The sequence below is a fragment of the Lacerta agilis genome, chromosome 7 (assembly GCF_009819535.1).
Source record: "Lacerta agilis isolate rLacAgi1 chromosome 7, rLacAgi1.pri, whole genome shotgun sequence".
Lineage (NCBI taxonomy): Eukaryota > Metazoa > Chordata > Lepidosauria > Squamata > Lacertidae > Lacerta > Lacerta agilis.
The window spans coordinates 30,396,627-30,414,743 of record NC_046318.1 but is presented as its reverse complement, the minus strand read 5'-3'; the positions used below and the strand labels follow the sequence as shown (position 1 = coordinate 30,414,743).

Here is an 18,117-nt window from a genome sequence, read left to right as displayed (position 1 = left end):
ACAGGGAGGAGGACTGAGGTGTGATCAATATCGATACCTGTGAGGTTAATCTGTGAGGCAAAAGAAAGGCAGGAGGGGCCCAAGGCACCACCCTCCAAGGGCAGATATAATCTCTGTAACTATCTCCTATTCTTTTAGCAGGTGCCCTAATGCCATGTAGCTTTGCTATGCTAGTTTTATCCCTATGCAGAGACTCTGAAACCTAAGTGGCAAAGATCCTACACAGTCTTTTTGACAACACTGCCAGTGGTGAAAGTGGCTGGTGTCCGCCTCCTCATGTAGAGACAGGACCTGCCACAGTGTGCTGAAACATCCCTTGAAGCTGAAGATCCAGGGAAGCAACAAAGGCCAAGAAGCAACAAAGGCCTGCTGCCACAGCAGCATTGGCCCTGTGCACGCCAATAGAAGAAAAGGAAGGAAAAGAACACTGAATGGGAGGACTGAATGATCATATTGCCTTAATTTGTGTTGACCAGTTACCAGATAATGTGACCAGTTGAACAGTTTCTGTAATTAGTGTTAGGAATATTTGAAGTAAAAGATCCTTAGTTGTATTTGTTGTATCTGTTGGTATTGTATCCCCCATTGTTATTTTGCTACTATGCCTTTGTATTTTCTGTTTAATGCAATGCATGCATATGGTGATTTATAAAGTTGTGTCATGGATTCTTCAGCTCATTGCCCTTGCTAGAGAATATCAGTCATTTCCCAGGGACGCGCTGGAGAAAGAATTCCAGCGGTCCGAAGAGAACAGGAGGGAATGGAAGGGGTTAATTAGCTAACCTATATATTTACCTGAATGTATTGTTAGTCCAGTGAATGTATTAAGTATAAAAGTGCCCCTGTTAAGCTTTTCTGTATGAAACTGCTCTGTAAAGCTGTGAACTTTGATCTGCATTGTACTTCTCTCTGGCAAGCTTTGCCTTACTAAGTGTCTGGAGATAAGAACAGCAGACCTTACGCAGAGAGTACTGTAGCTGTCCTTCATTGAGAGGAACTGTTGTCTAGGTCAAGAGATAGGATGGCCTTGCTGGAGTGCGCATGAACCAACTCTGGCTAAATGTCATTTGCCTTATATGTACAACAGGAAATGTTCCTTATATGGACAAGAGGAAGTTTTCCGAAGGTGGGGGGAATGAGTTGGAAAACTGTATAAGAACTGCTGGTAAACTGACTAACTTTTGTACTTGCTTGGCTATCTAAACACCGAAGTACCTCTGCATGCAGAAATTAAATCTTTCTCTCTCTCTGAAGCCAGAAGCCTCAGGTTTTTTTTTACTTCCATGTTCTCTCACCGGGCGCAACAATGGGAACCCGTAGGGGCAAATAAGGCTCCACATACAATTCCATGTAGTGGGCCACCCGTAAAACATCACAACCCTAGTTGAGAGCTGCCACCCCCCAGAAAACATAATGGAAGAGGATGGCTACATAAAGACTCAAGAGCAGTTTAGAATCAACTGCTCATCATGATCAACTGACCAATAAACAAAAGAACAAAATAGAAAATCATAGGCTCAGTAGAACCAATTATTAACAACTGGAAGCTGGAAACTTAACTGTCATTGCAACTCTAAGAGATATGACAATGTTTTTTGCCAACTGTGCTTTACTAGATTTATTTGTCCCTTCAAGGAAAATATAAGGGGTCTCCAAGGTTCCAGGAAACCTCCTCTTAAAAAGATAAATATGTGTTAGCTAAGCCCTAGAATCATGAAGTGACAGATTTAAATGGAAATTTCTGAGTTGGATGTGATTGGTAAATTCAGTGGGCCTCTATCCATTCTGCCACATCAACACTGGACCTGCTTTCATGATTAGCTATGCAGACTTTTAAAACTAATGTGAAAGTGAACTGGTGACTGGAAAAATGAGAAACCAAAATTTGCAGATTCATCCATTGATAAGATGTCACAAACAATTTCAAATTAGATTATTAATCTTAGTGCATTGGCTTTGAAAATTTCAAATAAAGGTAACTTTCACTCAAAAGGGATGCTTAACTTACAGATTGTTTAGAAGAAGAAAAAAACCATGTCCCTCTTCATCACCTGAAACAACTTGAGGCATCTCAGATGTTCCAGGATGAACCAGGAGATTCCTGGCATAACCAGGTTATGGTGGCTTAACTCCCTCAATCCTTGGCTCAGCAAGGACCCAGCTGGCTGATCTGAGCCTGTTGGATATAAAGCCCTGAAAGGGGGCATTTCCCCTCTGCTCAGCCAGATGCTAAACAGAATTTGTAACCATACACTGGTTTGCCTTACACTGCTTACTTTTTGCCAGCTTCTTGTGTATAGGATTTCTCCTTTCACCAGTGTTTGAAAGTGAACTTTGCACATTTCATTTCACTACATTCTACTGCATGCAGAGTTAAAGCAAAAACATTTATAGCTGCAAATCCCTCTTTTCATTTGGATAATTACACCTTCATAAATTCCACAACACTAGCTATTTTATATGAACCAGACAGTCACCCTTCACCCTAATACTTACTAACTTTAGGTCCTTGGAGGAAAGCTTTGTAAACCACTGGTTGTATTCCAGGGCAGCAACTATTGGTATTAAATCCCTAGGGGGGAAAGTACCACATGTTGAGAAAAGGGAAAATGATAAGCAATGCATGAGAGCGATCAACTTGGTAAAATGTTTTATCTTTATGAGAAGCTGCAATTGTCAGGATTACAGGCTACGTTCACATGCAGAAAGGAAAGATTGACCCTCGATAGGTTAGTAAAAAGGTTGGAAGTCTTTGCCCAGTACCAGAATATGTATTGCAAACATTCTATTTTAGGAAATGTTATATTCTCTCTTTTTGGCAATACTTACTGATTATGTAAGCTTGTTTTGGTATATGCATCATACCTTCTCTTTTGTTTTTCGTGTGTGTGTGTGTGTGTGTGTGTGTGCACGCCCCCCCCCATGTGATGTTTTAGTATTTCAAGCCAAAGTACCTGAAACGTGTAATAATTACAATTTTAGAGAGCTTTGCAAATGTGTACATCTGTAATAAAAAGTAGGTGGTAAGAGGGAATGCAAACAATTCTGTTTAGTCTGGTTTTTCAGACTGGGCATATTAGATTGGGCATTTTATATTCATTAAAAAGTGAGCACCTGTTTAGAATGCAGTTTCAGCTACTGAATTGCATTTGGTTTTTTATCAGCTTGTGTCACATTTAATCAGTGTAGTAATCATAATTGAGTGCTAAAGGCTTTTAGGCAGCTAGATGATTTAACATAATCCTATGACTGAATGAATCCAACAAGCATCTCTTCCAGTCACCTTTTACTCTAAAGATACTGGTGTCTTGTGAAAAGATATTAAAACTTTCCACATGGCCTCTCCTCTAATTGTAAAGGATTTAAAAAGTAAAACCCTAAGATGAATTTCATTCCTTTAATCCTAGACTCCTTAATTTGATATGCTGTTCCTCTGTCAGCTTCTCCATTAAATTAATACCAACAAAGGCACGCTGTTGGAAGCTTCCATACTAACTACGGCAAAATCGTATTAAGTGTTACCACAGCCTTTAGTATGCTAGATAGCTCAAAATATATCTTTAACATTCCCGATCCATACAATAGAACCTTAAAAGTTCTAGTTCTCTAGCAATTACCGTACTCTGAAAGAAAACAATTTGTACTAAAACTGGTCTGCGTTTTAAGAGTATATCTTCATTTATTTTCTTCCTGGTATTTTATTCTCAATTTTTTTTCTGTGATACAGATGTTTTTACGTATACAACATCTCCTCTAAATGTCTAGCCCAAACCAGTACATGTCTACTCAGAAGTAAGTGGACAGTGTGTTCAGTGGCACTTACTCCCATGTAAGTCTGCATATGTTTTTGGCTGTAATCCTATGGTTACTTCTGAGTGAACACATATAGGAGGTTTCGTCGTTGTTTTGATCTATGCCCTACGTAAAATAACTTTACAGTGTTGTGCTTATTAACAACATTGTGCACTATAGAATACAGAATGTGTATGGTTCCTGGCTCCTTCAGGAGGAAGGGAAGGATATCAACTGAATGAATGAATGAATAAGTTTCAAATAGGAAACAAGGTTTATTTTGTATTGGCTTACACCAAAAGCTAAAACTAAACATGTGAGAAAGGTATACATTAGCCCACTTCAGATGTGACTGGCAAACCAGTGATTTGGTCATTGTGAACAGGATTTGGGCTCATGCAGCCCCTCCTTGCCTTCAATACCTACCTCCCTGGTTTGAACAAGCTATAGCTTTGCTCTGCTTTTTTTTCTTCTTCAATCAGGCAAATTATAGTTTGTGCATAATGAGATGACAAAGGGTCGTGAACACCCTCAGCCAGTACGAACTGGTGTCTGATCATCTAAACCAGGCCACTATGATTAAAATCCAAAGAGCTATCTTCTATTCCTAAATATTTTCCCATTGAGACTTCCTTGAGTGTGCTGCGTGCTGACAACAGGCTGACATACAGTTTTAAATCCCCACAAAGCTAACTTACTATTTGCACACATGGCTAACTTGTGAAAAGTTTTCTGCACCGCAGCTCTGCATTGCATGATATTCTTCCAGTTTGCAATTATTTCCTAGGCACTGAAATTCTGACCAGACGTACAACATCAAACAACATATACATTTTTATTATCATAATCTAATGCCAGTATCCTAACTGTGCCACAGATACAGGCATATTAACCGTCCCAAGAACAAATAAACAGTAGCCTGCCATCTGAACATAAGAACAGCTTTCTGGAGCAGGCCAATGGGCAATTTAGACCAGCAGCCAACTCACTGCCTAAGGGAAGCCTGCACACAAGACCTGACAACAAGAGCACTTTCTCCTTCTGTGGCTTCCATCAACTGGTATTCAGAAGTGTGCTGCCTCCAGCCAGGGAGGCAGAGCATAGCCACTGAGCTACAGGGAGCACCATGTGGGAGTGTTTTCTGTGGCAGTGAATTGTACCCTTTAAGTGCAAGCAAATAAGTGTTTTGGATGGGAGCATACCAGCAGTTGCATCATCTCAAACACTGCAGATGATTATAGTAAGGTTACCAGATTTTTTTCAATGAATCCAGGGACACTTTTCAACTTCCTACTAAATGGATGGATTTGATCAGGGGACTGATTTGCAAATCCAGGGAATGTCCCCAGGAAACGGGGACGTCTGGTAACCTTAGATTATAGAGGCATCACAGCAAGCTCACAATGTCACCACTAGACCCAAGCATTGCTCTATATTTCAACGGTATACTGAAAAAGTAAGGTTTACAGATGCACGCAATACCAAGTGCTGTGAAAGTAACATGGCATATTATTTTCAACCATGAACAGTTTTTAGAATGTCTCGGGGGCTTACCTGTGGTCAAGATGACTAAAATCTTGTAAATTCAGCTCCCTGGTATCTTGAGTCAGATAAATTGTATCAACATCCTGGTTGGAAAAAAGCACAACAAAATATATTTTACAGCTGGGATGGTAGAAAGGTTGTGTTTGGGCTCGGTTAGGGCTTTATAAAATAAAATAAACAAAACCCCTCTGTCTTTGCACAGCTAGGTGAAAATAAAACTCTGCCAATGAGATTTCTGTACTTACCCACTGAACTTCTTCCCTATATGGAAAACCAAGCCAGTCACAAACACACGCATACATTTGAGAAAAACCTCCTAGAAACAAAAGAAGCAACACAAACCATTTGTCTCCTTTGGGAATTGGTACTTCAAGCTGATGCACATATCTTAAAGACTCAGTATATTTCCCTCTCTTCTGAGCACAAACATTATGCTGCAGGCACAATATGAAGCTAGCTGAGTCTAGACCACGTTGCCTGTAATGTACAGCAGGGCACAATGACGTACAAAAATAGCACCTTCCCAAGCCAGTCGCAACGGCACTCCACTCTAACTATACCTTAGAGCTAATTATACCTTTACCAAAAAGCCAAGCCTCTCCTAGAAATAGAATTAAGCCTGCCATAAATAGAATACTGTTTCCCAGCACTGGCGATTATACATTTGTACATTTCAGTCTAAAAAAGCATGCACACTCACCACATGGTCCTAATTCTGCCACGGTTTGGCTGTCCCACAATGTCTGGAGATTAGCCAGTCTTTCTGGCGGCTCCATAATTACTTTTTTCATTATCCTTCTGCATGCAAGAAGAAAATGCACATCTGAATTAGAACACAGGTGAAAATGTAGCCTACCCGTATTTGGGTGGAATTCAATGTATGTAGTGCTAATGAGATTGTTCTGCCAATGCAAGCATTTCTGCTTGTTCTATGGAACAACCGCCCCTTCCCCCTGCCCATGTGTTGCTCTGTATTCTTGTAACACAGGGGTCAGCAACCTTTTCCAGCCATGGGCCGGTCCACCATCCCTCAGACCATGTGGTGGGCCGGATTATATTTTGGAAAAAACAATATGAACGAATTCCTATGCCTCACAAATACCCAGAAATGCATTTTAAATAAAAGCACACATTCTACTCATGTAAAAACACCAGTCAGGCCCCACAAATAACCCAGAGATGCATTTTAAATAAAAGGATACATTCTACTCATGTAAAAACATGCTGATTCCCAGACCATCCGTGGGCCGGATTGAGAAGGTGATTGGGCCACATCCGGCCCATGGGCCTTTGGTTGCCTACTCCTGTATATAACATAACCAAGTAGCTGAACTCATCCCTTTATAAATTTAAAACATTTCTACGCCATCCTCCATAACAATTACAGCAATATAATTAATAAGTTTATTAAAACCTAATACAATAAAGCACAATTATTGAGGCACATGATTGATTACATGTTTTAATGTTTTTCATTGTTTTTATATATTTTTAACAGTTTTTAAATGTCACCACAGAGAGAGAGAGAGAGAGAGAGAGAGAGAGAGAGAGAGAGAGATGCATAAATGCCCTGGTCTCCTTTAGGAGGAAGGGTGGGTAAATAAAACAAATAACCACAATAAAAGACAACAGATGACAAAGCAGACTGAGGGATCATGCAAATTCAAACACTTGGGTACATAAAAACATCTTAACTTGGTGCTGAAAAGATTGCAAAATAAGACAGCAGGCATACTCCTTTATGGGAGGGCAATGCACAGCCAGGGCACCATCACAGAGAAAGGTTTCCCCCATTGTGATTACATAAGGAAAGCAGCTGGAATATGGCCTCATGGGAAAGTTAAAACACAGGAGGGATGAAATTGAAAGAGGTGCTCCTTCAGCTACTTTATTCATTATACTGTACTTATCTACATTAAGTGCAGATAAGGGTGAATTGAAGGAGAAGTTAAGCTTTCGGTTTCTCTCCCCCCCCCCCAATTAATCACGCTTCAGATTTTTTGCACTGGTACTTGCAACAATCAGAGCTTTCCTGGAGTGAAGTGGTTGTAGAACACCTCTCTGCTAGGTCAAAGGGCTGGTTCAACCCACACATTGAACCATATGAGAAGTGTCCTCAGTCAAGTATAGTGTGTCAACCAAGTGATTACAGAAGTAATTCTCTGCAATTCCTGTGATTGCAGCAACTTGGAAAGTATGTTAACAGTCACAAAAAAAACTGTTGGTGATGATTTATTGATCAGGTATATGCTGCAGACCTGTCCACAGTAAGTTAGTAACCAGTTTGGAGTGATGTCCAAAGTGGATAAACTATGGTTACTGCTAAAACTGCACTTTTTTTCCTCCAAATCAGAATCTGAAACCCACTTCAAGCCATGGATGTCTGAACCCTGATGGGGTCACACATACACATACACAAAGAGAATCTGGCTGACTAATTGAACATCAAATATATGCTACAGTTTCCCCAATGAGTACCTACACAGGAGACAGACCAGGGAATATCCTCCTAAGGCATGTTCCAACATGTGCCAAAACTTCATGCACATCTTCTGATGACGTCAACTTCATAGAAATGTTGCATTTTTCAGTTTCTACAATCAGCTGCATAATGAAGTAGGAAAAATAAAAGTTTTTTTTTCTGCATACCATTTCAATAATAAATATTGTATGTGTGGTTGTAGGCACTCCAATATATCAAGTGAAATATGGTCCTAGCACTTTCAAGAGAGATATTCAAAGAGTGATACGCTCCATCTTCTCTACTAATTAATCCTATGCCCCACTTTGAACATAATGACAAGTAACGGTTGTGTGTAGGGTCAGAAACTTGAATACTTCCTGCTTCCTTCGTACACTATGAATCCCTTCCTGACTTCCTGGTTTGAGACAAACCTAGTCTGTTGTTACATCTGAACATGGCAGACCACCATAAATAGAAACCATAATTTGGTGTCCTGTTTATGGTTTGTGAAAATCTTGGGTTTGCCCAGAAATGTCATAGCAAACTATGATTTGCTATGAAGCAAGAAGCTAGAGAGGGAATTGGTGTGTGTTTGTGTGTGTGTGTGTGTGTAGGATGAAGGAAGTGTGGGTGCATCTGAACTGACTCAATGCTTTTCTTTGAGAGGGTAACACATATGGAAAAAGGATGTAAGGGAATGCAAACACGTGGATTTTTACATGAAAGCTTTGCAATTCCTGCCTCCTTCTTCTAGAATACTCTTGCAATATTTGCAAACAACATTTTTTTTCATATTTTATTTTTGCCAAGGAGGAATGAAGTGACATTGGATTCCCCCCCCCAAAAAAAAATCTTTTATGAAAGCAAACATACGTTCAGTACAAAGCCAAGTCAATCTGATTTATTGTGCTCCAAGTTACAAACTCATCCCCTGCCCCCCAATTCAGTATCTACACCTGCTTGCAAATAAAGAGATGTATCCAATTGGTGTCCCTTTGCTGACAGAAGACGCTTTAGTCCCAAGAGCCCTTCTAGTATAATAGCAATCAAGACAATCTTTGGCAAATCCCTACCCCCCGCCTGCCCACCATAATCTTCCCTTCCCTTCCTCATGCTGTTCTCCAAAAGATCCCAGAACCCTCTGGAGCAGATTTTTGGAACATATGGTAGGGGAAGTGAATTGGCCAAGATTGCTTCAATTCCTATTCCACCAGCAAAAGGCTCTGCTGGAAACCTCCACTTATGTCAGCAGAGGAACACCAATCGGTAATAAGCTATTACCAACATAATTCAGACAAGGCTGGTATTACATGCACATTTCTTTCTCCATTGGTTTCACCTAAATTAGTATTGGAAAGAGGGGGTGGGGGAGCACAGCTGCCTAATTAGAACATTTCTAATCTGCTATGTAGGATTACTGCATCATTAAATACATTCATAACTGAAATATTCACCTGTCCTGGTTTATTGCAGGTGATTCCTTGGATTTCCAAGTAGCTGAAAGTTAGTTCTAGCTGTAATTCAAACAGAAAATTACTTCGCTTTGTATCGAATAACAGCGGTAAAAGCACACCAGGCAAAAGATTAAACCATTCTACATAGAATGAGCACCCAGCCAAGTATCCATTAATAAAGCACATGTCCTCAGCTGGTGCCCTCCCATTGGTTTGGACTACAACTCCCATCAGTCCCAGCCAGCACAGTAATAGGGTAGTTATGAACTTTAAGCTTAAAGGCTCAACTCAACTAAGGGGGTTTCTAGTTAGCTAAGTATGGCGGATCCTCTATTTTCCAAGAACCAAGTATGGGCCCCCTATTTTCGAAAATTTTGATATCTCTATTGTAGTTTTTGTTATGTGAATAGTGCCACGGAGCCCCTGGGTGGGTTACACAAACCCCCAATCGGGAACCACTAGTCTAAGGAGGAAAACACATGCAAGATAATGAGCCTGAAGATGAACTTGAATCATTCAGAGTTCTACCCCAAATGAATTTAATTCACAATTAGTTCACTTTGAAATTATGGGAACTACTTTCATGCATAGTTCTAAGATTTTTGAACTAATTTGTTAAACCAGATTTGTTCATCCCAAGCACTGGTTAAGCAAGTTCTAAGTTTATTTATGAACAGCATTGAGTGTTTATTCCTTTAAAAAGGGATACAGTTTCTATCTTACAGCAAGGGGAAGGAGGGGAAACAGCACCTCTCCTCCCTGTCTCAGTAGAAAACTTACTGCAAGTGTATTAATTTGCAGACTGAAAGAACAAATCTGCATTGATCGTATGTTTCTGTGTGGCTCAGCTTTTCTTTTTGAAGGAAAAGAGATCTGGTATTTTTTCAGCAGTCCTAAATATATTTGACTATATTCTTATACTTCCTAATGTAACACATTTTATTTGGCATGCTTACGAGGATTCAAATTTGGGTAAATTTACTATGCTATACTATTAATATTACTATACGAATATTTCTATACTACAATTAAACTGTGACTAAAATGCGCGCGTGCACACACACACATTCTCAGGAAAGAGAAAATCAAGCTTCACTCATGTTTTATTTTGTAAGTCTTTCTGAATTTGTTTTGTATAAAAGCAGAAACAAGGACATCTGCCAACATCATGTTAGCCAGAGTCCATATGGAATGAACAATTATCTCCAGATACAAATTCATCATCTGCAAAGGGCACTGGAGTCTTTCCTCTGCCAAGACAATCAGTTCCAATTGTCAGGAGAATCAAAGCATTTCATGGAATATGCTGTTAGACAAGTCATAAGATGCAATTTCAGTCTCCAGAGAATAGCAGACACTATTCCACTGATAATAAATAATGTGGCACAGCAGGCTGTATAACATTCATGTTTTTAAGCTGCAGATACAACTAAGATTGGCAATGAATTGGGGGTGGGGGTGGGTTTTCAACCCAGCAGCAGGTTTTGGCCCAAACAGATCAAATCCATGATACTGTTGAGAAAGGGATACCCACCAAATTATTTGGTGAGTCTCTATATAGATCTCCCCTGCTGTGTCAAGATGGTGCAGAATGGGGAGGTGGTCCCAGCACTCACTGTGGAGATGGCAGCAGCAACAAGCCCTGGCATTGCACTAATGACACCAGACGTGTGTACCCAGGTCTCAAAAGCATCAAGTTTTCAGAAATTGTCGCTTCACAAATTTTATTGAATAATTTACCCAAAAAGAGGATTGTTTGATGGAATTGTCTTACAAAGGTTTGTGCTTTTTTAAAAAAAATACTTGCAGAGTAGTTTAACCAGCTATAAGTGGTATTTATTATAGTACTCACCTGCAGACATAGCACTAGACCAGGCATAGGGAACCTTCGGCTCTCCAGATGTTTTGGACTACAATTCCCATCATCCCTGACCACTGGTCCTGTTAGCTAGGGATCATGGGAGTTGTAGGCCAAAACATCTGGAGAGCCGAAGGTTCCCTATGCCTGCACTAGACAATGGGTCTGTTTATAAATTGCATAAATATATGCAGATGAGCTGTGAAGGAACTTCAACTCTTCTTTGAGACACAATCCCATGCCACATCCAGTTGAAAAATGTGAATCCAATGAGTATTTAATACAAATATTCACATTTCGATTCATGGTAATCAAGTTCAGAAAACTAATATATACAACAATTGTAGAGGCTAGTTTTTCATGTATCTGGATTTAAAATAACAATATGTGTTTGTGAAAAGGCGGTTATTGGCAGTCATACCTTGGCTCTTGAATTTAATCCATTCCAGGAGTTCGGCTTCTGATTGGCTGCAGGAGCTTCCTGCATCCAATCAGAAGTCGCGGAAGCCGAGTCGGATGTTTGGCTTCCAAAAAACGTTTGCAAACTGAAACACTCACTTGCGATGTTTGGGAGCCAATTTGTTCAACAACTAAGGTGTTCAACTACCAAGGTACCACTGTATACAATTATTATTATTATTATTATTATTATTATTATTATTATTATTATTATTACAGATGATCCTTTAAGAGATCTACTTTGCCAATAGTTTAGAGTGTTAATACAAAGAGTTAAAATATTGTAATGGCATGCTAAATTGGCTTCCAGGATACTCAGACAGCTACTTCACAAGTTCAACAAGGACAGGCAAAAAAAAAAAAAAAAGGAAATCCATCCTTTAAAAAAGTTTGGTAAACTAGGCCCTATGTAAAATTAAAATAACCCAACAAAAAGCACAGCAATACAAAGCTTTTCCTGCTAAATGAAATGTAATAGGGCTATGATCTCTTAGGACAGCCTCTGCTACTCTGTCTGTATTCTCTGAGCTCTAGGGTGGGGGGCTGAGTTTCTGGGGAAAGGAGGGGAAGCAGGGAGAAAGAGAAAAAAGTAGGTAAAGTGGTAGAGCCTGAGAGTGGGTCTGTGGGGGCTGGAGAAGCACCACTGGGGACTCAGAAGTGGGAAAAGAGTAAATCTAGCAATTTTGAAACAAAGGTAGCGCTGGCTTTATTGCTAGGCAAAAGGGCTGTGTAAAAAAAGTCTGAAGTTGTGCAGACAGTTGTGCACCATTGAATTGATAAACACTGAAGCTCACACATGAACATTAACTTAAAAAGTGAAACTTACCATGCTACTGGACTGAGAAATGCCTTACCTTGGTAGGAATACGAGAAGTTAACAGAAAGGCCCGACATGATGTTAGCACCTACAAAGGAAAAGAGCAAAAGTTGAAGTCAATGTTTAGCTGTTTTAAAATAAATGTCTACAGCATGATATAAATTTTTGTTACCAACAGGTAATTTTATAAACCAATCTTTGCTCAGGATGCAAGTCTCGCTGAATTCGTTGGTATTTGCATCCATATGAACATGCACATAGAATCACAGAATCATAGAGTTGGAAGAGACCACAAGGGCCATCCAGTCCAACCCCCTGCCAAGCAGGAAACACCATCAAAGCATTCCTGACAGATGGCTGTCAAGCCTCCACTTAAAGACCTCCAAAGAAGGAGACTCCACCACACTCCTTGGCAGCAAATTCCACTGTCGGACAGCTCTTACTGTCAGGAAGTTCTTCCTAATGTTTAGGTGGAATCTTCCCTCTTGTAGTTTGAATCCATTGCCCCGTGTCCGCTTCTCTGTAGCAGCAGAAAACAACCTTTCACCCTCCTCTATATGACATCCTTTGATATATTTGAACATGGCTATCATACCGTATCACCCCTTAACCTTCTCTTCTCCAGGCTAAACATACCCAGCTCCCTAAGCCGTTCCTCAAAACAGGTTAGCAGTCGTTTTATCTGATGGTTTGCAAGTACTATAAAAAATATACTTCCATCACTGATCTTTTCAATTGACTATTACACACGCTTGGAATGATAACAGACCCCACCACCAGACCTTCTTTGAGTCTAACTGGACATTACTGGGAGCAAGTGGTTGCCACATCTTCCCTGAAAGATATGATGACTTCACTGTGCTCTGGGCATCATTTTCATGATGCAGGGAAACAATGAAAGTGATGATGTCATATGACAAGTTTCTTAGATGCTACTGGGAATGTTCAGCAGGTACATTAAAGTTTGTCACAGTGACATGCTCCCATAGCATGTTGAAAGCTACTAGTGCATTTCGTTTTCAAACTGCACAAAAACATTTGTCCCTCCACATTTAACAACAACTTGAAATACTTTTTTCTATTCATCTTTAAGGAGAATTAGGTCAAAACACCTGCAGAATCTTCAAAGTGAACAACAGGATTGTAGTACCAACATTTCAAAGATGAAAAGATTAACTACAATGCCAGCAGTAAGTGCTATTCATTATGGTAATGTGTTAAAAATAGATTAACTTTTTTTTTTAAAGAGAAGAATTCATGTCATCCACAAGGAACTGAGCATGGTACAAAGGGTCTGTCACATGTTACTTATGAGAAGGCGAATTCCATGCATTGAAAGGGATCAGGGTAACACCACTGAACTTGCCCTCAGTCATGTGCACATTGATGTCTGCAATAAGGCAGCCATGAATGCATTTTAGGGTGCTGAACATATCAGGATGCAGCACAGCCTTGCCTCGCCAACAGTCTCTGCCTTCAGGTGAGTAACAAATGAAATGAGTTTTAGACACAGCATCCTCTGCTGTACAAAATAACTCTCCCACAATCCTCTGTGCTCATACATGAGAAGACCTACCCAATTTAGACCCAGTCCCAGCACCATCTCTTCTTGCTGCAAGTTAAGGTAAAGGTAAAGGTAAAGAGACCCCTGACCATTAGGTCCAGTCGTGTCTGACTCTGGGGCTGCGGCGCTCATCTCGCATTACTGGCCGAGGGAGCCGGCGTACAGCTTCCGGGTCATGTGGCCAGCATGACAAAGACGCTTCTGGTGAACCAGAGCAGTGCACAGAAACGCCGTTTACCTTCCCGCCGGAGCGGTACCTATTTAACTACTTGCACTTTGACGTACTTTCAAACTGCTAGGTGGGCAGGAGCTGGGACCGAGCAACGGGAGCTCACCCCATCGCAGGGATTCGAACCACCGACCTTCTGATCAGCAAGCCCTAGGCTCTGTGGTTTAACCCACAGTGCCACCTGGGTCCCCTGCAAGTTAAACCCCTTAATAATAGCTGCTATAAAGTTTCCACTCTGTAGGAATTCAATGCTACAATAGCTAAAACTAAGGAGGGAACATTCTGCTCCACTCTGACAATTTCATGCTCTCTCCAGCAGGGGGAACAAACCCGTCAGACATAAACAAAGAAGAATCACTGTGGCCCAGGCCATCCCTTTCAAGCGGGGATGCATAATTTATCCACTATGAAATCCACAAGATACATATGTGGAGCTGAGTGACAGAAGGTTGTTATACCATACTTCTAAACTGTTTTAATTAACTTTCAATGAAAAATATAGTTCTGCAGAGAAGCTATTGGAAAACTGATTATGGAGTGATTTAACACACATGCTTTACATTCATGGGATGAGCCTCAGGATTATTCCATTGTCACAAGGTTGCATAAACTGCTGACACTGGACCTGTTCCCAGATGGCTCTATTAACAGCAACACACTGCCTTCTGTAGAATTAAGTCAGTCTGAGAGAACTATGAAAACAACCATTTTAGATTGTCAATGAAGGGATGGGCAGTATGTAATTTTTTTATTGATTCATGGGAAACCATTGTAGAACCTTTAATGCTAAAGAATCTTCATTCTGTTCTATTCCAAAATTTGGCTTGGTCACTTTCAGAGCCATATGTCAATTTTAAATATGTCAAATTTAGCCAACTATTAAGGGATCACACAGGAAACAGCATCAAGGGGCCTATCTTGCATTTTATAAGTCATACCTTATCAAGTATTTCTGGTAATCAATCATACCTACTCACATAAAACTGAGACCACCTATGGTCAACTAAGATAAGAGGGGAGAGATAGATGGGTGGGTGGATGGATGGATGGATAGATAGATAGATAAGATATAGATATATGTCAACAGAGGCACAGAAAGAGTGTCTATTCATCATTAAAGGTCAGTTGGTGGAGCATGAGACTCTTAATCTCAGGGCTGTGGGTTCAAGCCCCACCATGAGCAAAAGATCCCTAAATTGCAGGACTAGATGACCCTTGTGGCCACTTCCAACTCTGCAATTCTACGATCTATTATCATAACATAAAAATAATTGTTCATCTCTTGTATTACACACACTACCTTTTTCCTAGATGCTATGATTTTTGTTGTCTGTATTCACCAAGGTTTTGAAGCTTGTCTCAAATACCCAAATTAAAAGCATACCCTAGCTACTGTAGCTTTATCTATCCATGATTAAGATAAGCAGCAATGTAACCTTTAGCAGCGTGTGGGTGTGGGTAGGGGAAGGTATGATTTCATGCAAGAAAGGAGGCGAGCATATGATCTTGCTTGTGATTCCTTAACTGTGGTTAAATTTTTAGGATCTCCACAGACACCAAGGACTCCTAGCTTCAGATACATCTGAATCAATTAGTCAACTGCTTTAGCAGAGGCAAATGACCAAATTCCCCATCTAATTCCTAGCATTATCTCCTTCAATGTATCTCCTTGTATCTCCTTCAATGTAGGGTAAGCAATTTACTGTTACAGTAACTGTTTATCATAAAAGTTATCAATGTTATTCTGCACACAGCTGTAATTTGTTTCATAGCTAAACAAGGATCTGCTACTGCTTAACAAGGATAACATGCGACTTCTATCATGATGTGCAATATTCGAGTACCTGAGATTAAAAATAACTGAAACGCAACAACTGTATAAATGCATCATGACCAAGTGTCTATCAATGTATACAATGATCTGCAATAATTTGAATTGACAGGTCTTTTAACGAATTTTAAATATTTTGTTCATGTGTGTATTTAAACAACAGAATAGGGAGAAATTAATGCAGGAACGTCCTTAGGTGCTCCCAGGGGTATTAGGAAGGTGACTTGGATAGGTACCAGCAAGCACATAACGACGAGCTGTGACCTGCATGCACAATGGCATATTTTATTGATGCCAACCTTATATGAGGCAACAAATGTCAGCCAGACAGCTGCTTAACATCACACAATGAAACTTCAAACTGCCCTTGAGATACAGGACCAATGGTAACCGTTAAAAACTGCATTGGTGAATTGGATGTGTATTTTTTCTAAACAACATCAACTCTAAACTGTCTGTCTTCCAACCTCTGAAAAACTGTGGTTTGTTAATTATTTTAATGTATTGTTCCTATATTCATGAGCCATTACTTGTTCATTTTTTAAATATACTGTGGCTTTAGGGTGCATTTGCATGTAGAACCAGTATGGTGCGGTGGTTAGTGCGCAGGACTAGGACTTCGGCGACCAGGATTCAGATCTCTACTCAATCATGAAACTTGATGGCTGACCTTCGGCCACTTACTGTCTTTAAAACTTATCTCCCTCCTTCACACAGTAGTTATGCATGGAGAAAAAACAGAGGGGGAGGGAGAAAGTTTGAGCATATAGTGCCAATCCTGGCCCAAACGCACTGGCTGCCAATTAGTTTCCGGACCCAATGCATAGTGCTGGTTTTGACCTATAAAGCCTTTTAACAGCTCAGTACCTCAATACCTCAAGGACTGCCTCTCCTCATATGAACTGACCCCGACCATATGATCATCATCTGAGGCTCTTCTTTGTGTGCCTCCTCCAGAAGATGTCTGGAGGGTGGCAACTGACTTTGTTGGTGGGAACAGCTAACTGCTAGAACTCCAGTGCTTAAAAACTTGCACTGGCTGCCCATGCTTGCACTGGTCCAAGTTCAAGGTCCTTGTATTAATTTGTAAGGCTCTTAACAACTAGAGTCCAGGATTCCTCAAGCATTGCCTAATCCCTCATATCCCTGACCGATCAGTGAAGTCTGTGGGGGAGTCACTTTTAGTGGTCCTTGGTGGTTCAGGTGCATGATCCACCAGTGATCAGTATTGTGGGCCCAATTTTATGGAAACCCCTTCCGGTTGAGGTCAGATAGGCCATTTCCTTGTTGAACTCCTGACACTCAATGAAGACTTTTATTATTATTATTATTCTAGCAGGCATTTTAACTGGTCTGATTTTATAGCAACAGCTGTTTTTTACCTTTTCTGTATTGTAGTCTCCGTACAACGCTCACAATCGTAGTATATAAATTGTTTAATTAATTAAAAATTCATTGCCTATCACAGGCATCATGAATGGGAGTTTATAGTGCAATTCAGAACCAGTAAAATCACTGGGAAATTGGAAATGGGATTGTGCTGTGTTTTGCACTACCACCCCTTCCCCCTGCATTTCATGAACTCTCACTTTAGATCTTAAAAATGTATTGCATACTTACACTTTTCAATTTTCTAGAAAATAAAAAACTTAATTCTTTTATTAATAGTTTCATTCCTGTTGTGAAAAAAATCCTGCAAATGTTTTACTAAAGGCAATTCATATTATCATTTCAACACAGCCCAATGCATTGAATAAGCCATAATAAAAAGCATATACCGTATATACTTGAGTATAAGCCTAGTTTTTCAGCACATTTTTTGAGCTGAAAAAGCTGACCTCGGCTTATACTCGAGTGAGGCAGGCGGTGGGGGCGGCGAGAAAGAAGCCCTTTCTCTCCGCTTGTGCCGCTGCTGCCCACTCACCCCGGTCAACCATTCCTTAAGAAGCGTACAAGAATGGCGGTTCTTTACTCTCCCCAGGCAGCTTGTTCCATTCCTGAACTGCTCACATAAATGCAAACTTTAGACCCCAGAAGGCAGAAAGCCTATCAGTTAAGGAAGTATTAAAACCCCACAGGTGCTCACTTTCCCTGGTTCCTGCTT

The 18,117-nt window shown here is 40.3% G+C and overlaps 1 protein-coding gene across 4 annotated transcripts in view; it reads right to left on the bottom strand.

Annotated features, from left to right (window-relative positions):
- CARMIL1 (capping protein regulator and myosin 1 linker 1) overlaps window positions 1-18,117 on the bottom strand; it is a 134,958-nt gene that overhangs the window by 62,656 nt on the left and 54,185 nt on the right. For all 4 annotated transcript variants that reach the window (XM_033154724.1, XM_033154726.1, XM_033154725.1 and 1 more), the window contains exons 3-9: window positions 12,427-12,477; window positions 9,256-9,315; window positions 7,820-7,941; window positions 6,038-6,135; window positions 5,583-5,653; window positions 5,347-5,420; window positions 2,497-2,572 (exon numbers count right to left, since the gene is read on the bottom strand). In XM_033154724.1, coding sequence (XP_033010615.1) covers window positions 2,497-2,572; window positions 5,347-5,420; window positions 5,583-5,653; window positions 6,038-6,135; window positions 7,820-7,941; window positions 9,256-9,315; window positions 12,427-12,477 — 552 coding nt within the window. The remainder of the gene's footprint in view (window positions 1-2,496; window positions 2,573-5,346; window positions 5,421-5,582; window positions 5,654-6,037; window positions 6,136-7,819; window positions 7,942-9,255; window positions 9,316-12,426; window positions 12,478-18,117) is intronic.